This window comes from Onychostoma macrolepis, chromosome 16 (genome assembly GCF_012432095.1).
Source record: "Onychostoma macrolepis isolate SWU-2019 chromosome 16, ASM1243209v1, whole genome shotgun sequence".
Lineage (NCBI taxonomy): Eukaryota > Metazoa > Chordata > Actinopteri > Cypriniformes > Cyprinidae > Onychostoma > Onychostoma macrolepis.
In genome coordinates, this window is record NC_081170.1 from 6,125,401 (window position 1) to 6,141,864 (window position 16,464).

A 16,464-nucleotide genomic window follows, 5' to 3' on the forward strand; every position below is an offset into this window, starting at 1 on the left:
TTAACATTCAGCATCTAAACAGAAAGAAAATACATAAGTAGCCAAAACAAATAAACAATGTAGGCTATGATGGCAAATACTCTTCTCTGTAAGTGTTTAAGCATGACATTGACTAGCCTTTGATTTCTTTAAATACATTTCACAGAACTTTTGAAGCAAATGCAGAAGGTGATTCTCTACATTATTTGACAATAAGCTCTATTAGCACAAATATTGCTGAAATATAGCGGTGGAAATTTGCAACGCTACCATCTAGGCAGACTTGTTTCCCGCCATCTTTCATACGGACACGCCCCCTGCATCCCCATAACTAGTTTTCCCACTAGTTAACACGACTAGGCTTGGTCAATCACGTGCACGTAGCTTCAAACTATATTTCAGAGATCACACAACAGCACAGAGACGAACAACTCATACTAAAGTAATGCATACTTCTGTCAAGATTCTCCACAGAGCCGGAAAGTGAGGCATGCTGTCAAGGCAACCGGAGCCAAAATGGCGTTCAAAGCAGACAGAGTCAACTCTAAACTACAACAATCCTGCTGTCTTCTGTTATTTCTCAAAATAGATTACAATTCTTATAGAACACCCAATATGTCGCATTCGAATTTTCTCAGAAGCATTATAATGATATTTCCCGGAGTGTCATATGAGTGCGCTCACCTGTTAGAGGAAGGTGGGCGTCCAATGCTCGTGCACGGCTGCCACCTGGTGGTCGCATCAATAAATCAGTCATTCTTGAGACACGGGACAAAACATGTCCAGCAAACTGCTATTAGGTTTAAAAATAAAATATATATATATATTAAATTGTAAACGTTATGGGGATTAATAATAGAATGTATTTAACACAATTATCCCCTTCAATTTAATTTGATCATTATTATATGAAATCTATGACACTTATTGTCTTCTCACTACATCTAAAACAGTGTGTCCACAGAGAAGGGTTCAATTATTCATGTTACAAAATTGTTAAAAATGTTTTTTTTTTTTTTTTTTAATGATGAAAAAGACCTTGTTTTATGAAAAGCAACACTTAATAATGTCTCATATCTAAGCAAGGTTGTTTTTCGGTGACACATGCATGTTTCATAAGGTTTCAAAGTTGTGTCCCCACTTTTTGTCAACACTGTCAGACATTTATTAAAATGTAATAAAATCAGGGAATATCAGGGGCAGCTGTCACTCTAAAGGACCCCCCTTGCCACAATCCTTCTCTGCAGAGTACATCACTGTCAGACAGGCTCTGCTAAGTTTTAGAATATTTTAAATCCTAATGTTAATATTTCCTGTGTCACAACCATGATATATCAACACCATCTTCCAATTTCTGAGGAAATTATTTGAAATATTTAGATTATTTTATTCTCCTGAAGCAGGTTTCATTAGCATCTAGCATTAACAGAAAAAACAAAACAAAATGGCTACTACATGAACTCTATTTGTTTTGTGAAAGAAATGCCAAATTTGTCAACAGTCAGATGTCACCACCATAAGATTTTGTGACTCTTGAATAAAAGCTTTATGAACAATAACATACTCACTGTTTGTTTTATTACAGTAATTGATTGATCCAGCGTATTTGATACTTAAAATGACTACAATGTGTCAACTCCGTCAGATTAATATTTTGATAATATTTCATTATGATATTTTATATTTGTTGTGGAATTCTTGGTCACGTGAGAAAGTGTAATCTATCTGCTAACATGAGAATGTGTTTTGAAATGTTAAAAACATCTTGAATGCTGTTAAAGTTAAAGTTGAAATTATATTACACAGTCCAAGGTAAAAAGCACATTTTGTTGAAAAAAGAAAAAAGTTGGGAGGTTGCATCAAAGTATAGCTCAGTAGCTTAGCACATATAAGATACAAAAATGTAGTTTCATTTGTCAGAGTACAAAGTTTTATTTTTTCAATTTTGCACCGTTTTGTCCCACTTCTCAAGAATGACTGAAATACACACACATTCACACACACACACACACACACACACACACACACACACACACACACACACACACAATCTTTTAGAAAATTCATGTCAAAAAGACAAAGGTGGATTTAAGTGTTTTTTTTTTTTTACTTTGCACCTCAGAATTGCTTTGTTCTTACAGACAAAACACTGCTATTATAACATTATTTCTCCATCAGAACTGCAGAAATAGTCTAATTTATGTGGTGGTTCCTAGAGTAAAACATTTACTTGCACACCTGCTGTACCTCATGTGTCCAAATGAAGAAATGATGACGAGTGTATGTTCATGTGCTCTATTGTTATAAATTAGTGGAAAAGACATTTGAATCAACATTTAAAAAAAAGAAAACACGATTCCACCAAATCTGCGGGCAGAGGAACTGGACGAGTGCAACTTTTATACAACATAATGATATCTTTTTATTGTTTTTTTTTTACATTTTAGGTGTCAACCTAGAGTACATATAAACATAATCCGACAAAACGTCAAAGAATACATCAAATTAAACTTAGACGACTATAAAAAAGACTACAGTCTGCTAATTCTTGTCACCCTGACATGAAATCAGTCCATCTATGACCTAACAAGTACGTACCATGAATTAAAAAAATAATTAAAAAAAACAAAAAAAACACACACAATACATTCATTATCATTCACTGATGAAATGAGCTTCACATAAGGACTAACAGCCTCGCGCTTTTATTCAGGTAGAATGATCTGCATGTAATCTTTATCGGACCTGATAAATGTTTTCAGTTTCTGCCATCTTGAATCATATTTCTGTCGGTGCACTTTTTAAAAACAATAAGCGATTAGCTATTTGAGTTACTATGGAAGTCCACATACAGTAAGAAAAAAATCATGCTTTGGTAAATCACAGTTATGGCATGAAAAGTCATAATTATGACATATAAAAGGATGAAATTATGACATTTTTAATCATATTCATTAAATAAAAAGTCTCATAAAAGAAATAAAATTAATTTATGATAAAAAAAATCATAATTATAATATAACATTTTTAAATTATAACGTCAACATGACATAGAAAATTTAAATTCTGACATAAAAAGTCAATTTTTACAAAAATTTAGACTCATAATTTTGACTTTTTATGCCATAACTTTTTTTTTTGTTTAAAATTATTCTGTCATATTTAAAATTATTCTGTTAAAATTATCTGTCATCTTTGTCAATTATGACATGGTAGGTCATAATTTTTATTTTTATCCCATAAATATGACTTTTTATGTCAGAATTTTGACTTGGCATTTTATGTCATAACTATGACTTTTGTCATAATTTAAACTTTTTGTTAATTACGACTAGGTCTTGTAATATCTAGGTCATCATAATTTGTACTTTTTATGTCATTAATACAGTATGTCATAATTATTACATCTCATCTCATAAATATGACATTTTGTCATTTTGATTTGACTTTTGATTTCATGATTTAGATTTACCAAAGCACATTTTTTTTGTCTTATGTGTCAGAAATAGGCTTCCACAAGATAGTAATTTCAAAATGGTTCAAAGATTTTTTTAAATTTATTTAATTAAATTCCTCCTCTGAATAAAATATGCTGACAAACTATTATAATTATTTGTCATTATTACTTAAATTTTTTTTGAAGGATACGTTTGTTATTGAAGGAATATTCCAGGATTCAGTACAAGTTCAACAGCATTTGCGGCATAATGTTAATCCCACATTTTCTTAAATAAAAAATAAAAAGCTGCAAATGTCAAGATTATAGTGAAGCATTTACAATGGAATTAACAGGGTCAATTTGTAGACAACAAATTTGTAAACTACTAGCATTGTAACATTCCTTCACTTCCATTTTAAGTGTAACCCACATTTTTGGAAGTGGAAATGATTTTTTAGTAATTAACAATATGCCACAACTGCTGTTGATTGAGTTTGACTTGGACTAAACCTGAAATAGTTCTATAATGACAATTTTAGAGGAACACTCATTTCCCTGTCGATAAAATATTACAATTATTGATGTGACCGCATGATGAAGCTTTCCTGAAATTTCTGACCGTTACGTGTACATGAAGAACATGTGATGGCGATGAATAGCTTATACATTACAAATCATGATAATAAAGTTCAAGGCATTCTAAAGGCGTTTTCTAACAGTATTCAAAATATAGGAGACACTGTAAAGGAAAGTGTAAGAGATTTAACAGTATAATCTCAGAGTGAAGCTGCTGTGTAGCTCAACCTGGATTTGCTCGATGTGGTTTTCTTCTCCCGACCGCTGAACACCCACCTGCTCATTGATGCTTTCACACCTCTGCTCGTAACCATGCAAACCCTAATGATGCATCTTGATGTCTCTAGCCCTTTCCTCTTTCTCTGTCACACACAGGTTCTCAGTACACGCTCACATTTCCCCATTCCACTAGGTACTGGACCTTCCCGTCCGCCGTTACGCGTCTGGCCAGGATCCTGACGGCGTCGCTTCCGCCCCACCCCATCGGTGTGGGCCCCCCCATGCCGACTGTACTGGGGTAGGGTGGCACGTCATGCAGGAAGAGAGACGGGCAGCTTTCATAGCGCTGTCCGGTCGGGTGACCCGAGGACAGAGAGAATGGAAGGCAGGGGGCTGGAAGTCGACAAGGGTCCTCTGCACTGAAGACAACAAATTAGACATACAAACAGACCTCAATCTGAAGGAACAGTTCACCCAAATTCAAAATGATGAATTATGTATCATTATACAGAGCTCAGTCTGATGGAACAGTTCTCCTGAATTCAAAATTATGAATTGCGTATCCTTATACAGTTCATACACTGCAAAAAATTATTTTCTTACTTGGTATTTTTGTAAAATGTCATTAAATATTAAGTCTTGTTTCTGAAAATGTATCAAATTAAGTGAGTTTATGCTTAAAACTCAATATCTTATGTTTTTTGCTTTTAGATACTGTATTGTACTGGAAATTATTTGCAGGGTAGTGACCAGCAGCAGTGAAAATATTAATAATAATAAAAATTTAAAATAATATTGACAATAAAACACAAGGAAAGCACCATAGAAGAATTCCATGCGACTTGGTCACTATATTCTAACTCTAAAGCCGTATGAGAAACAAACTAAAATTTAAGTCAATATTTACTGAATCTTTCATAATTTTCTGTTCTGAAATATTTGCATTTGCATTCACAAATGTCAAATTGTGAAATTCGATATGTCTTTGTATTTTTGTCTTGTTTTCTAAATATTCTTAAATCAAGAAACATTTACTTGAGCTGAGAAATGACTTACTTTCTGAAAAATTAATCACAATTAAGTGAGTTTATGTTTAAAACAAGAAAAAATAACTGTCAGTGAGGCCAAGATAAACTTAATTCAAAGGGAAAATGTATTTTTCTTACCCATCTGGCAGATTTTTTTTTCTTGTTTTAAGCATAAACTCATTAAAGAAAAAAATCAAAAAGCAAAATTAATGTCAGAACAATCTTGTTTTCCCTTTGAATTAAGTTATTTTTCTTATCCCACTAATAGATATTTTTTCTTGTTTTAAGCATAAACTGAAAAATGTATCAAAACTGGTAAGAGAAATACTCTAACTTCAAAGGGAAAACAACTTTTATTTTTCTTAACACAGACATATTTTTCTTGTTTTAAGAATAAACACCTAATTTTGATTTGTCAGAATCAATCAGACTTTATTTTAAGATTTAAAGTCATTTTCCTTTTCAAATAAATGCAACTTGATCATTTTTAGATATTTGTAATAGAAAACAAGACAAAAATACAAAGAAAGAAAATTATTTTTAGCGTAAAAAAATATTGTACTGCATGGCTTCATATATAGTGCATTAATCATGGGCTACTGTTGCATTGCTTTATGCTGGTCTTTTTTTGAAGCTTAGTAGCCACTACAATCTTGTATAGAAAAAAAGCATAAGGCATGCCGGTGAGGTGAGTCATGAGGTGAGTAAATAACATCAGATTTTTCATTTTCAGCATTAAATAGATGCATTTCATCACATTCTTTATTCACAGACCTGTAATGATGCAGAGTTCTAGACAGGTCCTGAGATCCGTTGTATGAAGGGTGATAGAGCGCATACATTCTCTTGGGAGGTGAACTGTAATAGATAAATAAATGAAATGACGATTAAGGTTCACGGTGTGAATTTCATTTCAGTTCAAAGTTGATTTTAACATGCTACTGACCCCAAACTCATCTCTTCCTCTGGTTTTCTAGGGTTATACAGGCTTGTTCCATCAACATAACCGTGGCAGCATGGCACCAGGTCAATAGCGTTTGTCGCAACTCCTGTAGGACAAGTCTAAAAAGACATGATCAACAGTTAAAAATAATCAAGTTTAAAGGGCATATCCACCAGGATATTCTTCAAAAATCTCTCTGTGTGTGTGTGTGTGTTCTACGGATGAAATAAAATCATATGAGGGGGGTTATTTTAATTTTTTTAACATACAGTACTATAGTTGCAGTAAAAAACAAAAAACAAAACCAGCTAAAAAAAAATCTCTGATCAGAACAGAAGGTTCATTCTCACTTCAACAAAACTAAGACTGTAAATGCCATAATTGCATTAATGCATTTATTCATGTCGCCTGTATGCCTGTGGCCCCTTGACAATTATTAAAAAATTGAGACAGCTCCCCAACAGAACGGTTTCTTGTTCCTAAATGTTGAAAAGCACAAAGGAAAATTAGACTTTCAAATTATTTTAGGTGATTTCTGCCCATAGTCTTGGATTCATGGCTGCGTTAGCTGTGTAATACAGCACACAGTGGGAGAGAAGCAGTGGTGCCGTGTGTGACAGCAGTGTAAGGAATCACTCCGCTACACACACTGAATCTAAATGACGGCATTATTCTCAGGCACATATCATTACTACCAAAGTCAATTGACAATAGCAGTTTGACACAGCAGCTCAAAACTAGAGACAGCAGTTCCCGACCACTTGGAAATGATGCTAATGAACGATCACATTAATTGCGTAAGGTTGAGCTAGTTAGTTTTGGCAGTTAGCCCCTACTGGTAGATGTCATAACTACAGAAATTTGCATGCAAAAAAGGATTTTCTCCATTGAGACGAGAAAGATTAAAAATAGCTATGTATTATGACAAAAATACATTTTAGTAAAAAAAAAAAAAAAGTGCTTACCACACTCAAAGAAACTGCAGTCAATAAAATAAAATTAAACTAAAAAAGCTATCGCAAAACAATAACACAAATGAAAAAAAAAACAAAGCTCAAAGAGGAGAACAAAGCTGGACTACCTGTTCAGTACAAAATAAAAAAAATTAAATAAAATATAAATAAAATAAATATAAAAATACTGTGACTCAAAACATAAAAAAAAAAAAAGTTACTGGTGGAATAGGATATGTAGTTTTCTTACAGCACAACACGTGTTTATATATATATATATATATATATATATATATATATATAACTCATTATTCAAGTTGACATGCTTTTCTGGTGCTGTGACCCTTATTTCAGAACCTATACTGATGCTGGGCTTTTTTTTATTATGCAAGTTTTTTTTTAACGTCCCCCATTTTGTAGAATAACAAACCCTTCACTAAATGGGCGTATGCATTCTTTGACTTGCAAGGGTAGACAGACCTTGTTGTCTCAGTGTAGCATTTTGCAAAAATAAGTCAAATGAATATGAGGAGAAAAACAAACCCAAAAGGTGACGCTGGGTGTCTCATTACTGATGCAGAGGGGGCTTGGCCTCTGCCAGCCATCTTTTGATTGCTGCTGTTAAAGGCAGACGCACTGACCTGTGTCTCAGTGACCCGACGCTTTGATTTACGGGCCTCCGGACCCACCGCTCTCCGCTGGCAGGGCAGTGACGTGGGGCTGGAGAGAAGACAACAATTGACTTCAACATGAAAACCATTTCAATTTATTTGATTATTATTATTTTTTTAATTAATAATTTTAATAACATTTAATTAAAAATAAAATGACAAAAAAGCAAATGCAAAACAATTACACAAATTGTATTTAAAATATTTTACTTAAGACGGATGAGAATAACAAAGTCTCAAAATGTTGAGATTTTTTATGTAACTCTGAATCTTGTTCAAGTCATTATTCATGCTTTTTTGGTGTTGTGACCCTTAAATTCAAAAGCCACTATATATATATATATATATATATATATACTGTATATAGCCTATACACACACACACACACACTGACCTCAACATCAAATACAATTAAATTACTTTTTCAAATGAATTTTTTTTAAATATTAAATACATAAACATTAATTAAATTAAATTGTATTGTTAAAATATGAATTACTAAAAATATATCATATTGGTTCGGGTTTATTTTAAAAATCTCATTTTTAAAAGAGTTTATTTTTATTTTTGGAATGCCATGAAGGTCAGTAAACAAAATGAATGAGAATAATTGTAATTTCTTTGAAGTTACTTCTACCTTGTGTTAAGTCAACATGAAATAAATACTGACCATATTTAGTTTTTATTCTTTTTTTTTTTTTAAAGTCTTCATAATCTTTTGTCTAAAATCTTAAACCTTTTGTTTTTGGCTTATGTCATAAATCCCTTTTCTCAATTGATCAACACGTGTTCATTTTGGTACTGTACGTGATATCCACTTTTCACAATACATTAAAATGTCAATAATTCCCTTGTTACTGTTTTCTTCAGAAATGCATCAGTTAAACAATTCAAATCGTTTCAAACTGCTTTTAATGTTGATATCAAAAGATCTTGGTGTGCTCCTGTCTCTGACCTTCTCCTGTGGGTGATGTTGATTGGCTGTTCGGCGATGAAAGGTGATTGGTCCGATGACAGAGGGGGAGGAGCCCGAACTTGAAGACCAAAGAGACACTTCTTCTTCTTTATTTCCTTCCCCGAAACAAACCTTTACGACAGAGCAAAATCAGATTGGATTGGTATTCAGCTGCCGTTCTTCAGGCCTTGCTGACAGATTTTTATTTGTTCCTGGGCGTCTCAAACTTGCCAACTAAAACATCTGATTCAGTTATTTAAGTGCTTGCGTATGAGCGGCATCAACCACAAACCCTGACAGAAAGAAAATGGAAATGGACTTTAAATTATTTATTTTGAAAGACAGACCCACCTTCAGCTATCAAAATACTATTTGCAGAGAGTGAAATCACACACGCAGAGTCACTTAGAATGTAAAGCAATTACAGTAATGGTTTTGCAGATATTATTGCAAATATGTGATATATCCCTATGGGCTGCCACACGGAAATCAAGCAGAACGGCAGTTTTCAGAGCATAATCCGTGTCTCACCTGTCTTTGTGGGAATTTAAAGCATTGAGCAGGTTTTGGCAACGGTCTTGCCTCGGTGTGTCTGACAGCTGAGAGACCAAAATATAGAGTCGAATGAAAGGCAGCGTGTAACAAATGCATTTGAAAGGTAAGAGCTCAGATTGACCACAAACTGCAAGAGAGAGTATTCAAAACTACACTCAGGAATACATTTAAGTCAACATGAAATCAAAATTGACCCTGTTTACTTCCTTAAAACCTTATGAAACAGCTCTGCCAGTGCAGTTTTCTTTCCTGTGTTGATGTATTTCTTATTGAAAAGATAGGGATGTATTGAAGTGCTTAATTTTAGTCAATATTCTTCACGTCAAAGCCATGAATCATGATTTGCTGCTTACTATGGTTAGTCAGAGGCAGGCGGCATTTATCATTTATGGAGAGTAAAAATATGTCATTACAGAAAATATTTTATTGGACAAAAATAATGTCTATCTATCTGTCTATGTGTGTGTGTGTGTGTTTATTTATATATCAAAAATCATAATTGAAAATTAAAATATTATGAAGACTTTTTAAAAAAACAACATGAATAAATACATTGTTTCAGGAAATGTGGACAAGATTTATTTCATGTCCACATTTCCTGAAACAATGTATTTATTCATGTTATTTAAAAAAAAGGCTTCATAATATATATATATATATATATTTGGGCTGTCAGTTTAACGCGTTAACTTAATTAATTACTTATGAAAAAATAACGCGATTAAACTATTTTAACGCAGTTAACGCACTGGCCCCGCCCCCAGACCCGTACATCATATTACATTTCATACAATAACTGACTGTTGACAAATATGATGCAGGGCAACAACCCCATGAACAAAGTTATGCCCTAAAATTCAAGATATTGGGGCAAAAATGACCCTGTATGAGTTTTGGTCTCATATTTATATCATATGATGAGCAATATCACACGAGTGCTGTTTTTGTCACGAAGAACACGAGTGCATATCATAGACTGTATAAGGTGCAAATGTGATTTTATAGTAAATAAGAAGTTAATATTGTGTTATATTTTAAACACAATATTGTGCGTTTTTGTTCAGTTTTGCCAACGAAAATATTACCTATAAAGCAACACAGAAGTATTTAGTTTTGAACAAATCGTGTGAACCAATGATTCAAAGGCCCATTCATAGAGAGAGCCGTTTACTGAATTCCTGAATGAATCAGCCGTTTGAACCTGCTGGCAGATTTAGTTTCTTCTTTAGAGTATCATTTATTTTATTATAATAATAAATAAATAAAAACATTAAATGGATAGTTCACCAAAAATAAATTGTTTCAAACCTGAATGACTTACCTTCTTTTGCACAACATAAAAGAAAGTACTTTGAAGACTGAAATTAACAAAAATACTAAGATGTTTCTCAAATCATCTTCTTTTATGTTCCATACTTTATGTTAGGCCATTGTAGCCTAAACATTTAACACAATAATAGCTTTAAAATATGTTTTGAGGTTATTTTCACAGCCAAATTTAGTTTGCGATTAATTAGATTAAAAAATTGAATCGACCGACAGCCCTAATATATACACACACACACACACACACACACGCACACAACCAATTTCTGGTAGATATCCTTTTTCATTCATAAATATGCCAGATAACAAAAGTAAAATGGGTTGCATTTGATGTTTCATGTTGACTTTAAATTGAGCTGTGTCTGTGTTATTGACTATGTTTTCCTACCGTGCCAAGAAGCAAAGATTCCCAATTTTCATTTGCAAAAGACATGATTTCATGATCGAAATCAAAATACTTCCTCTTGCAGCACAGGGAGAGGTGATACAGCACCAAATGGGCCAAATCTACCCTGCAATCCAGCAGAATGAGGATCATCAGAAACTACATTCAGCTCTTCAGATCAGTTCTGCAGTCCGGCAAACAGAACAGAAGCAGCGCTCTTACCAGGTCATTGGAAGCCTCTGGATGGTCTCTGGACCATTTGTGCACACTGAGCACTGGAACTGATAAAAGCTGAAAGGTGAAGAGGAGACACAGATGAAAAGGTTTAGACAGAATTAGCTTAGCAACAGCATGTGCTTAACAACGGCATCAGCCTCACCGGTCTCCATAGAGAAGAGGTTTGGTCAGGCACTGAGTGCAAGCTTCATGAAACCACTGCCCACAACTCCCACACTGCAACATCTTCAGATTCCACCTGACAAAAACAACATGCTTCAATTTAGACACAATCGCTCCTGAAAAAACATCACTCTCAACTAAAATGAAAGCATAATTGCTACAATTGCTAGTTGTGTAATTCCATTTTAAAGAATCTACTTAATACATTTTCTGCATATACAGTACAGTGCAGACAGAAAATATTTAGGCACTTAAAACACACTTCAAATGTCTGAATGGTATTGCATTAGATGCCAAAATTTAAAAAACAATTAGCATCTGCAAACAAATCACGCTACAGCTTTTTCTCAGCATTTTCAGAAATAATTTTGCCTAATGTCTTTTAAACAGCTGGTATTTCTGTGATTTTTATGGATGTAAGCAGGATTGTTATAATTAGCTAAAACTATAAACAATTAAAATTTAATATAAAAATAAAAAACTATATAGACATTAAAATAAATAAATAAAAGTAACAACACTTAACAAAATGTTTAAAATTTTAACTGACATTAAAATTAAAACTGATAATATAAAAATAACAACTAATACAAAATATTAAAGTAAAGCTCACCCAAAAATGAAATTTTGCCTAAAATTTACTCGCTCTCATGCCATCTAAGATGTAGATGAGTTTGTCTCATCATCAGAACAGATTTGGAGAAATTTAGCCATTGGATCCTCTGAAGTGAATGGGTGCCATCAGAATGAGAGTCCAAACAGCTGATAAAAACATCACAATAATCCACACCACTCCAGTCCATCAATTAATGTATTGTAAAGTGAAAAGCTGTGTGTTTGTAAGAAACAAATCCATCAATAAAAAGCTTTAACTTTAAACCATTGCTTCCGGCTAAAATATGAGTCCATAATCCATAATAATGCTTCCTTTAGCAAAAAAAATAATTTTTCCATTCCCTGTCATCCTCTCACATCAAAATCCACCAAAATATTTGTTTAGAGCTGTTTTAGACTGTACATATGTGCATATTTCTCTCCTGATTCAGACTTTTTCACTAAAGAAACCAATATTATGGATATAAGACTCGTATTTTAGCCAGGAAGCAATTGTTTGAAGTTATAAACATCTTAATGACGGATTTGATTCTTATAAACGCGCAGCTTTTCACTTCACAAAACATTAATTTATGGACTGGAATGGTGTGAATGACTGTGATGTTTTTATCAGCTGTTTGGACTCTCATTCTGACGGCACCCATTCACTGCAGAGGTGCGTAAATGATGTAATGCCAAATTTCTCCAAATCAGTTCTGATGACAAACTAAAATGCTGCATACTGCATGCATCAGTAGACCCAAGCAGTACATCCAGCACATTGTACAGTCGCAGTACTCTAATATTCCATTCTAAACATTGTCACAGTCATGTAAGATTGATATAAGTTGGACTCACTCTCCTGGTCCAGCACAATAGCAGTAACACTGCTGCTGGTTGGTCAAGTGCTGAAGGTCCCAGTCTAAAGATGACAGCTGATAGGGAAGCCGCACTTTCATGATCTGCATGAGCCGTGCGAAGCGTCCTCTTTTTAACGCTCCCCCTCTCTAGGACAGAACACAGGTCGTCATTCCAATGTATCTCACCTCTCCGTGAAACGCGATCTCCTGTCATGTAAGCACATTTAACAGCGATTTCATCTGAAGATTGAATTTGGAGAAGACACGCTGAAGGAAGTCATTAATATTTCTTGCTGGGGGGGTCGGTGAATATGATTTTATCTTCAAATCAGCATGTAAGGCCTGTGAAACGAGCGCGCTGACAGACGGATTAAAGCACAGGCCCATTTAACGCAGCTCTACCACCGCCATCACCTGCAGAGTGCTGCAATGTAATAAATACGCAGTCAAGTGCAGTAAGCCATGGATACCCTTTACATCTCAGAGCAAGATTAAAGCTTGTGTGCGATTTGAAATAGACCTTGAATGACAACGCTGTCCATGTTTCTAAATATTCATTTCAGGATTGAGGCGAGGTACAACCTTTGTTGCGACTGCAAAGACACATTGGCGACATATCCAGCTGTTGGGGTCAACTTCAGGTTCAATGGACGGCGTGTGGCATTCTGGATGATAACCTGGGGAAACAATGGATCGAGAACAAAAAATGCAACATGAGTAACGCATTACTTGATACACAAAAACTAAAATAACTATAAGACCAATAGAAGAAATCGAAACGGTTTCATTTTCATTTGTCATATTACCGTGGCGACATTTGAGGCAGTTTACAAGAGGTTCTTTAAGAGGCGGAGCATCACAGATACAGCACACATCCTCTCCACCTGAAGAGACTGACCACAAGAAACAATTCATTTACTGTACAGACAACAACTAGATGTTCCAATATCTAATATAGGTCAGAATATTTACTTTAGATTATCAATTTACTTTAGATTAATAATTAGCAAAAAATTAAAAATAAAAATACATTAACGTATTACACAGTTTCTCATTTTCAGCTAATGAAATATTTTTTAAAACATATACGATTTAATGTAAAAGTGATGTGTGCCTTTTTTAGATGTTAAAAAAGCATCCCGAAAAAAGAAAATTGCAGATTGTGTTGTCTAACATATATGTCATGTTTATATTGCAATTTTAAAATCTGCTAAAAAAAAAAAAAGAGCATCCCAACCAGCCTGAGACAGTAAAATTGGCTCAACCAATAATGTGAGTTTGGGGCGGGACTATGTTTGATCGACCAATGGCAGACTGGTGTTAAGAAAACATGCTTAAAAACAGTTCATTTTTTATTTTTTTTATTATTCTTGCAATTATATTTGCAACAGAGTGAAAAAAATATTTTTCAAAATAAATTTATAGTGACAAACTTCAATAAATAAATTAGTAGCTTTTATTAATATTTTGTTAACTGCTCCTAATTGTTTGGGGCGTAATTCTGGCGTTATATCTAGAGTTTAATATAATATACCCTGTCTAAATACAGAACATTTAAAGAGAATTTATATTAAAAAGAATTATTAAAAAAGAAGACTTTTACCTTTTTTAAATGATTTTTTAGCAAAACCTCATTACTGTAATCTAAAAAGATATCTCATTCACATTACTATAATGCAAAATAAATAAATAAATAATATTACAATAGTCCTAAAAGATAGACTTCATTTTCTTTATGCAAAGTATAAATTATTATTATTTTTATTCTTTTGGATGTATTCGCTTACTTTTTGAGTTTGGATCTAAAGTTTCTTCACTTACATGAGTGGATGTCTTTCCTGAGGACCCAGAATTCAGAGTTATCCTCAAATCTGACCAAACAGCACTGCTTGACGCTGTCCACCTGCCAAATAAATACAGTCCAACATCACAAACAGCACTACACCGATTTACACGAGTCCAACAAGTCACACAGTTTCAAACTTGCTCTTTCCCTCTCTCTGCTAGTGTCCTTTTCTCTCTTCCAAACTAACTTAGACAAACAGCAAACTTACTCGTTTGACATTGCCGAGGTACAGAAGTCCATCGCTCCACCTGGCTAAAACATCCTCTCCTTCACTGACTCCCCCCATCCTGAAGAGCGCGGGAAAGAAAAGTGCAAAAAAGATCCAGGGGCATTTAACTGTGTTTCCACACCAGCAGCAGCAGCAGCAAACAGCAGCAGCCTAAAGGGTTAAACTCTGTGCATAGCGACAGTATACAGTACAGTAGGATAAATGATGAAGAGTCAATGCACATTGCAGTGCCACACATGATCAAAAACACTGGCTGCCTTATGCAACGGACCATAATATATGCAGATGACACAACAAAGCATGAAAGAGCGCATGCAAAACGCATGGCCAGATGTGCCCTAATCAATGCAGCCAACTCCGAAGAGCTGACACACATGATGGCAAGCGCATGCACATATCAATTAACACGCATGGCAGATCATACGTGGACGGGATGTACCTGTGTTAAGTGTTCTGCTCTGCTGGGGTCACAGAGACGGGGAAGAGATGTCAGTCTCACATGAAACGCCTGATGCCCGATGTTGTTCTGCGTCTCAATCACTGTCCCGAATAATCGGCGCGTTTGGAGAGTCGCGGCGGATCAAACGCGCGTCACTCAAGCCGTCAGTGCGCAACCGTCTGTCCGTCCGTCTCTCTCTCTCTGTCTGTCTTCTGCTTCATGTTCCCAACCTCCCTCTGTCTCTCGGTTGATGCTATCGAGCGTGTTTGTCAGGGAAGCGGCATGAGAATCAGCCCGAGAGAGACGCCATCATCATCTCTGCCTCGCTCTCCTTCGACTTGTTGTGACGCAGACATAAAACACAGGGAGATGGAGAGGGAGGGAGATCCGGAGAACACCTTCACATCTGTACGACTGACCGACATCCCACCTGCGCCCGACCCCACAGGCGCTCGGCCGGTGCCGCACACTCACGGCGGCTCATTAGGGAAAGTTCGGGCTGTAATTAGTCCAGCAGAGCCGCTCCGCGTGGACTTTTTGGAGAAAGTTTCGAAATGCCCTTGGGTGCCGGCAAAAATCTGGCAAAGCTGCTGTTACGCGCCCTTTTCCGCGATAAGCAAGCTGGGAAATGGTTTTTCTTTGGCAATGTTTGAACCTGCGATTGAAAAAAAAACAATGTTAACCGAAATGAGGGTTGATAATCATGATAGATCAACGTAGTGAGGGCAAATAGTACTACAAATTCAAATACAATTTATTGAAAATAAAATAAAATTATGTATTTGTTGAAAAAAAATCCATGAAAAACACCTATTGTGCGCAATATTTACAAAAAATAAAAAAAATAATATGTTAGTAGTCGTAATTTTTCTGTAATATTTTATATAAATTAAAATAATAAAACATATTGTTTATAATTGTAAATGTAATAATAATTACTAGAAATTTTCAAATATATATCAAAATATAGGCCTATATTTGAGATATATCAAATATCAGCTAATTTGTTTACCAATTATAAAGAACAACTTGATTAAGACATTAAGTTAGGGTGTAAGATAAATGTGC

General features: G+C 34.7%; 1 protein-coding gene across 2 annotated transcripts; it reads right to left on the bottom strand.

The window, feature by feature from the left end:
- Positions 1-2,400: 2,400 nt before the first annotated feature.
- On the bottom strand, positions 2,401-15,981 carry phf1 (PHD finger protein 1). Of its 2 annotated transcripts, none has more exons than XM_058745685.1 (15): positions 15,397-15,981; positions 14,937-15,015; positions 14,704-14,785; positions 13,689-13,775; positions 13,465-13,559; positions 12,881-13,029; positions 11,409-11,504; positions 11,252-11,320; positions 11,033-11,156; positions 9,295-9,362; positions 8,764-8,895; positions 7,779-7,857; positions 6,188-6,303; positions 6,016-6,099; positions 2,401-4,632 (listed from the first exon to the last, which is right to left on the bottom strand). In XM_058745685.1, exons 2-15 carry the CDS (start codon positions 15,012-15,014, stop codon positions 4,374-4,376), a joined length of 1,518 nt encoding a protein of 505 aa, XP_058601668.1. In that variant the 5' UTR covers position 15,015; positions 15,397-15,981; the 3' UTR covers positions 2,401-4,373. The 2 variants fall into 2 exon arrangements, with proteins under 2 accessions (XP_058601668.1, XP_058601669.1); XM_058745686.1 differs by having other exon boundaries at positions 4,404-4,627; positions 15,397-15,535.
- Between the last annotated feature and the right edge of the window lie 483 nt (positions 15,982-16,464).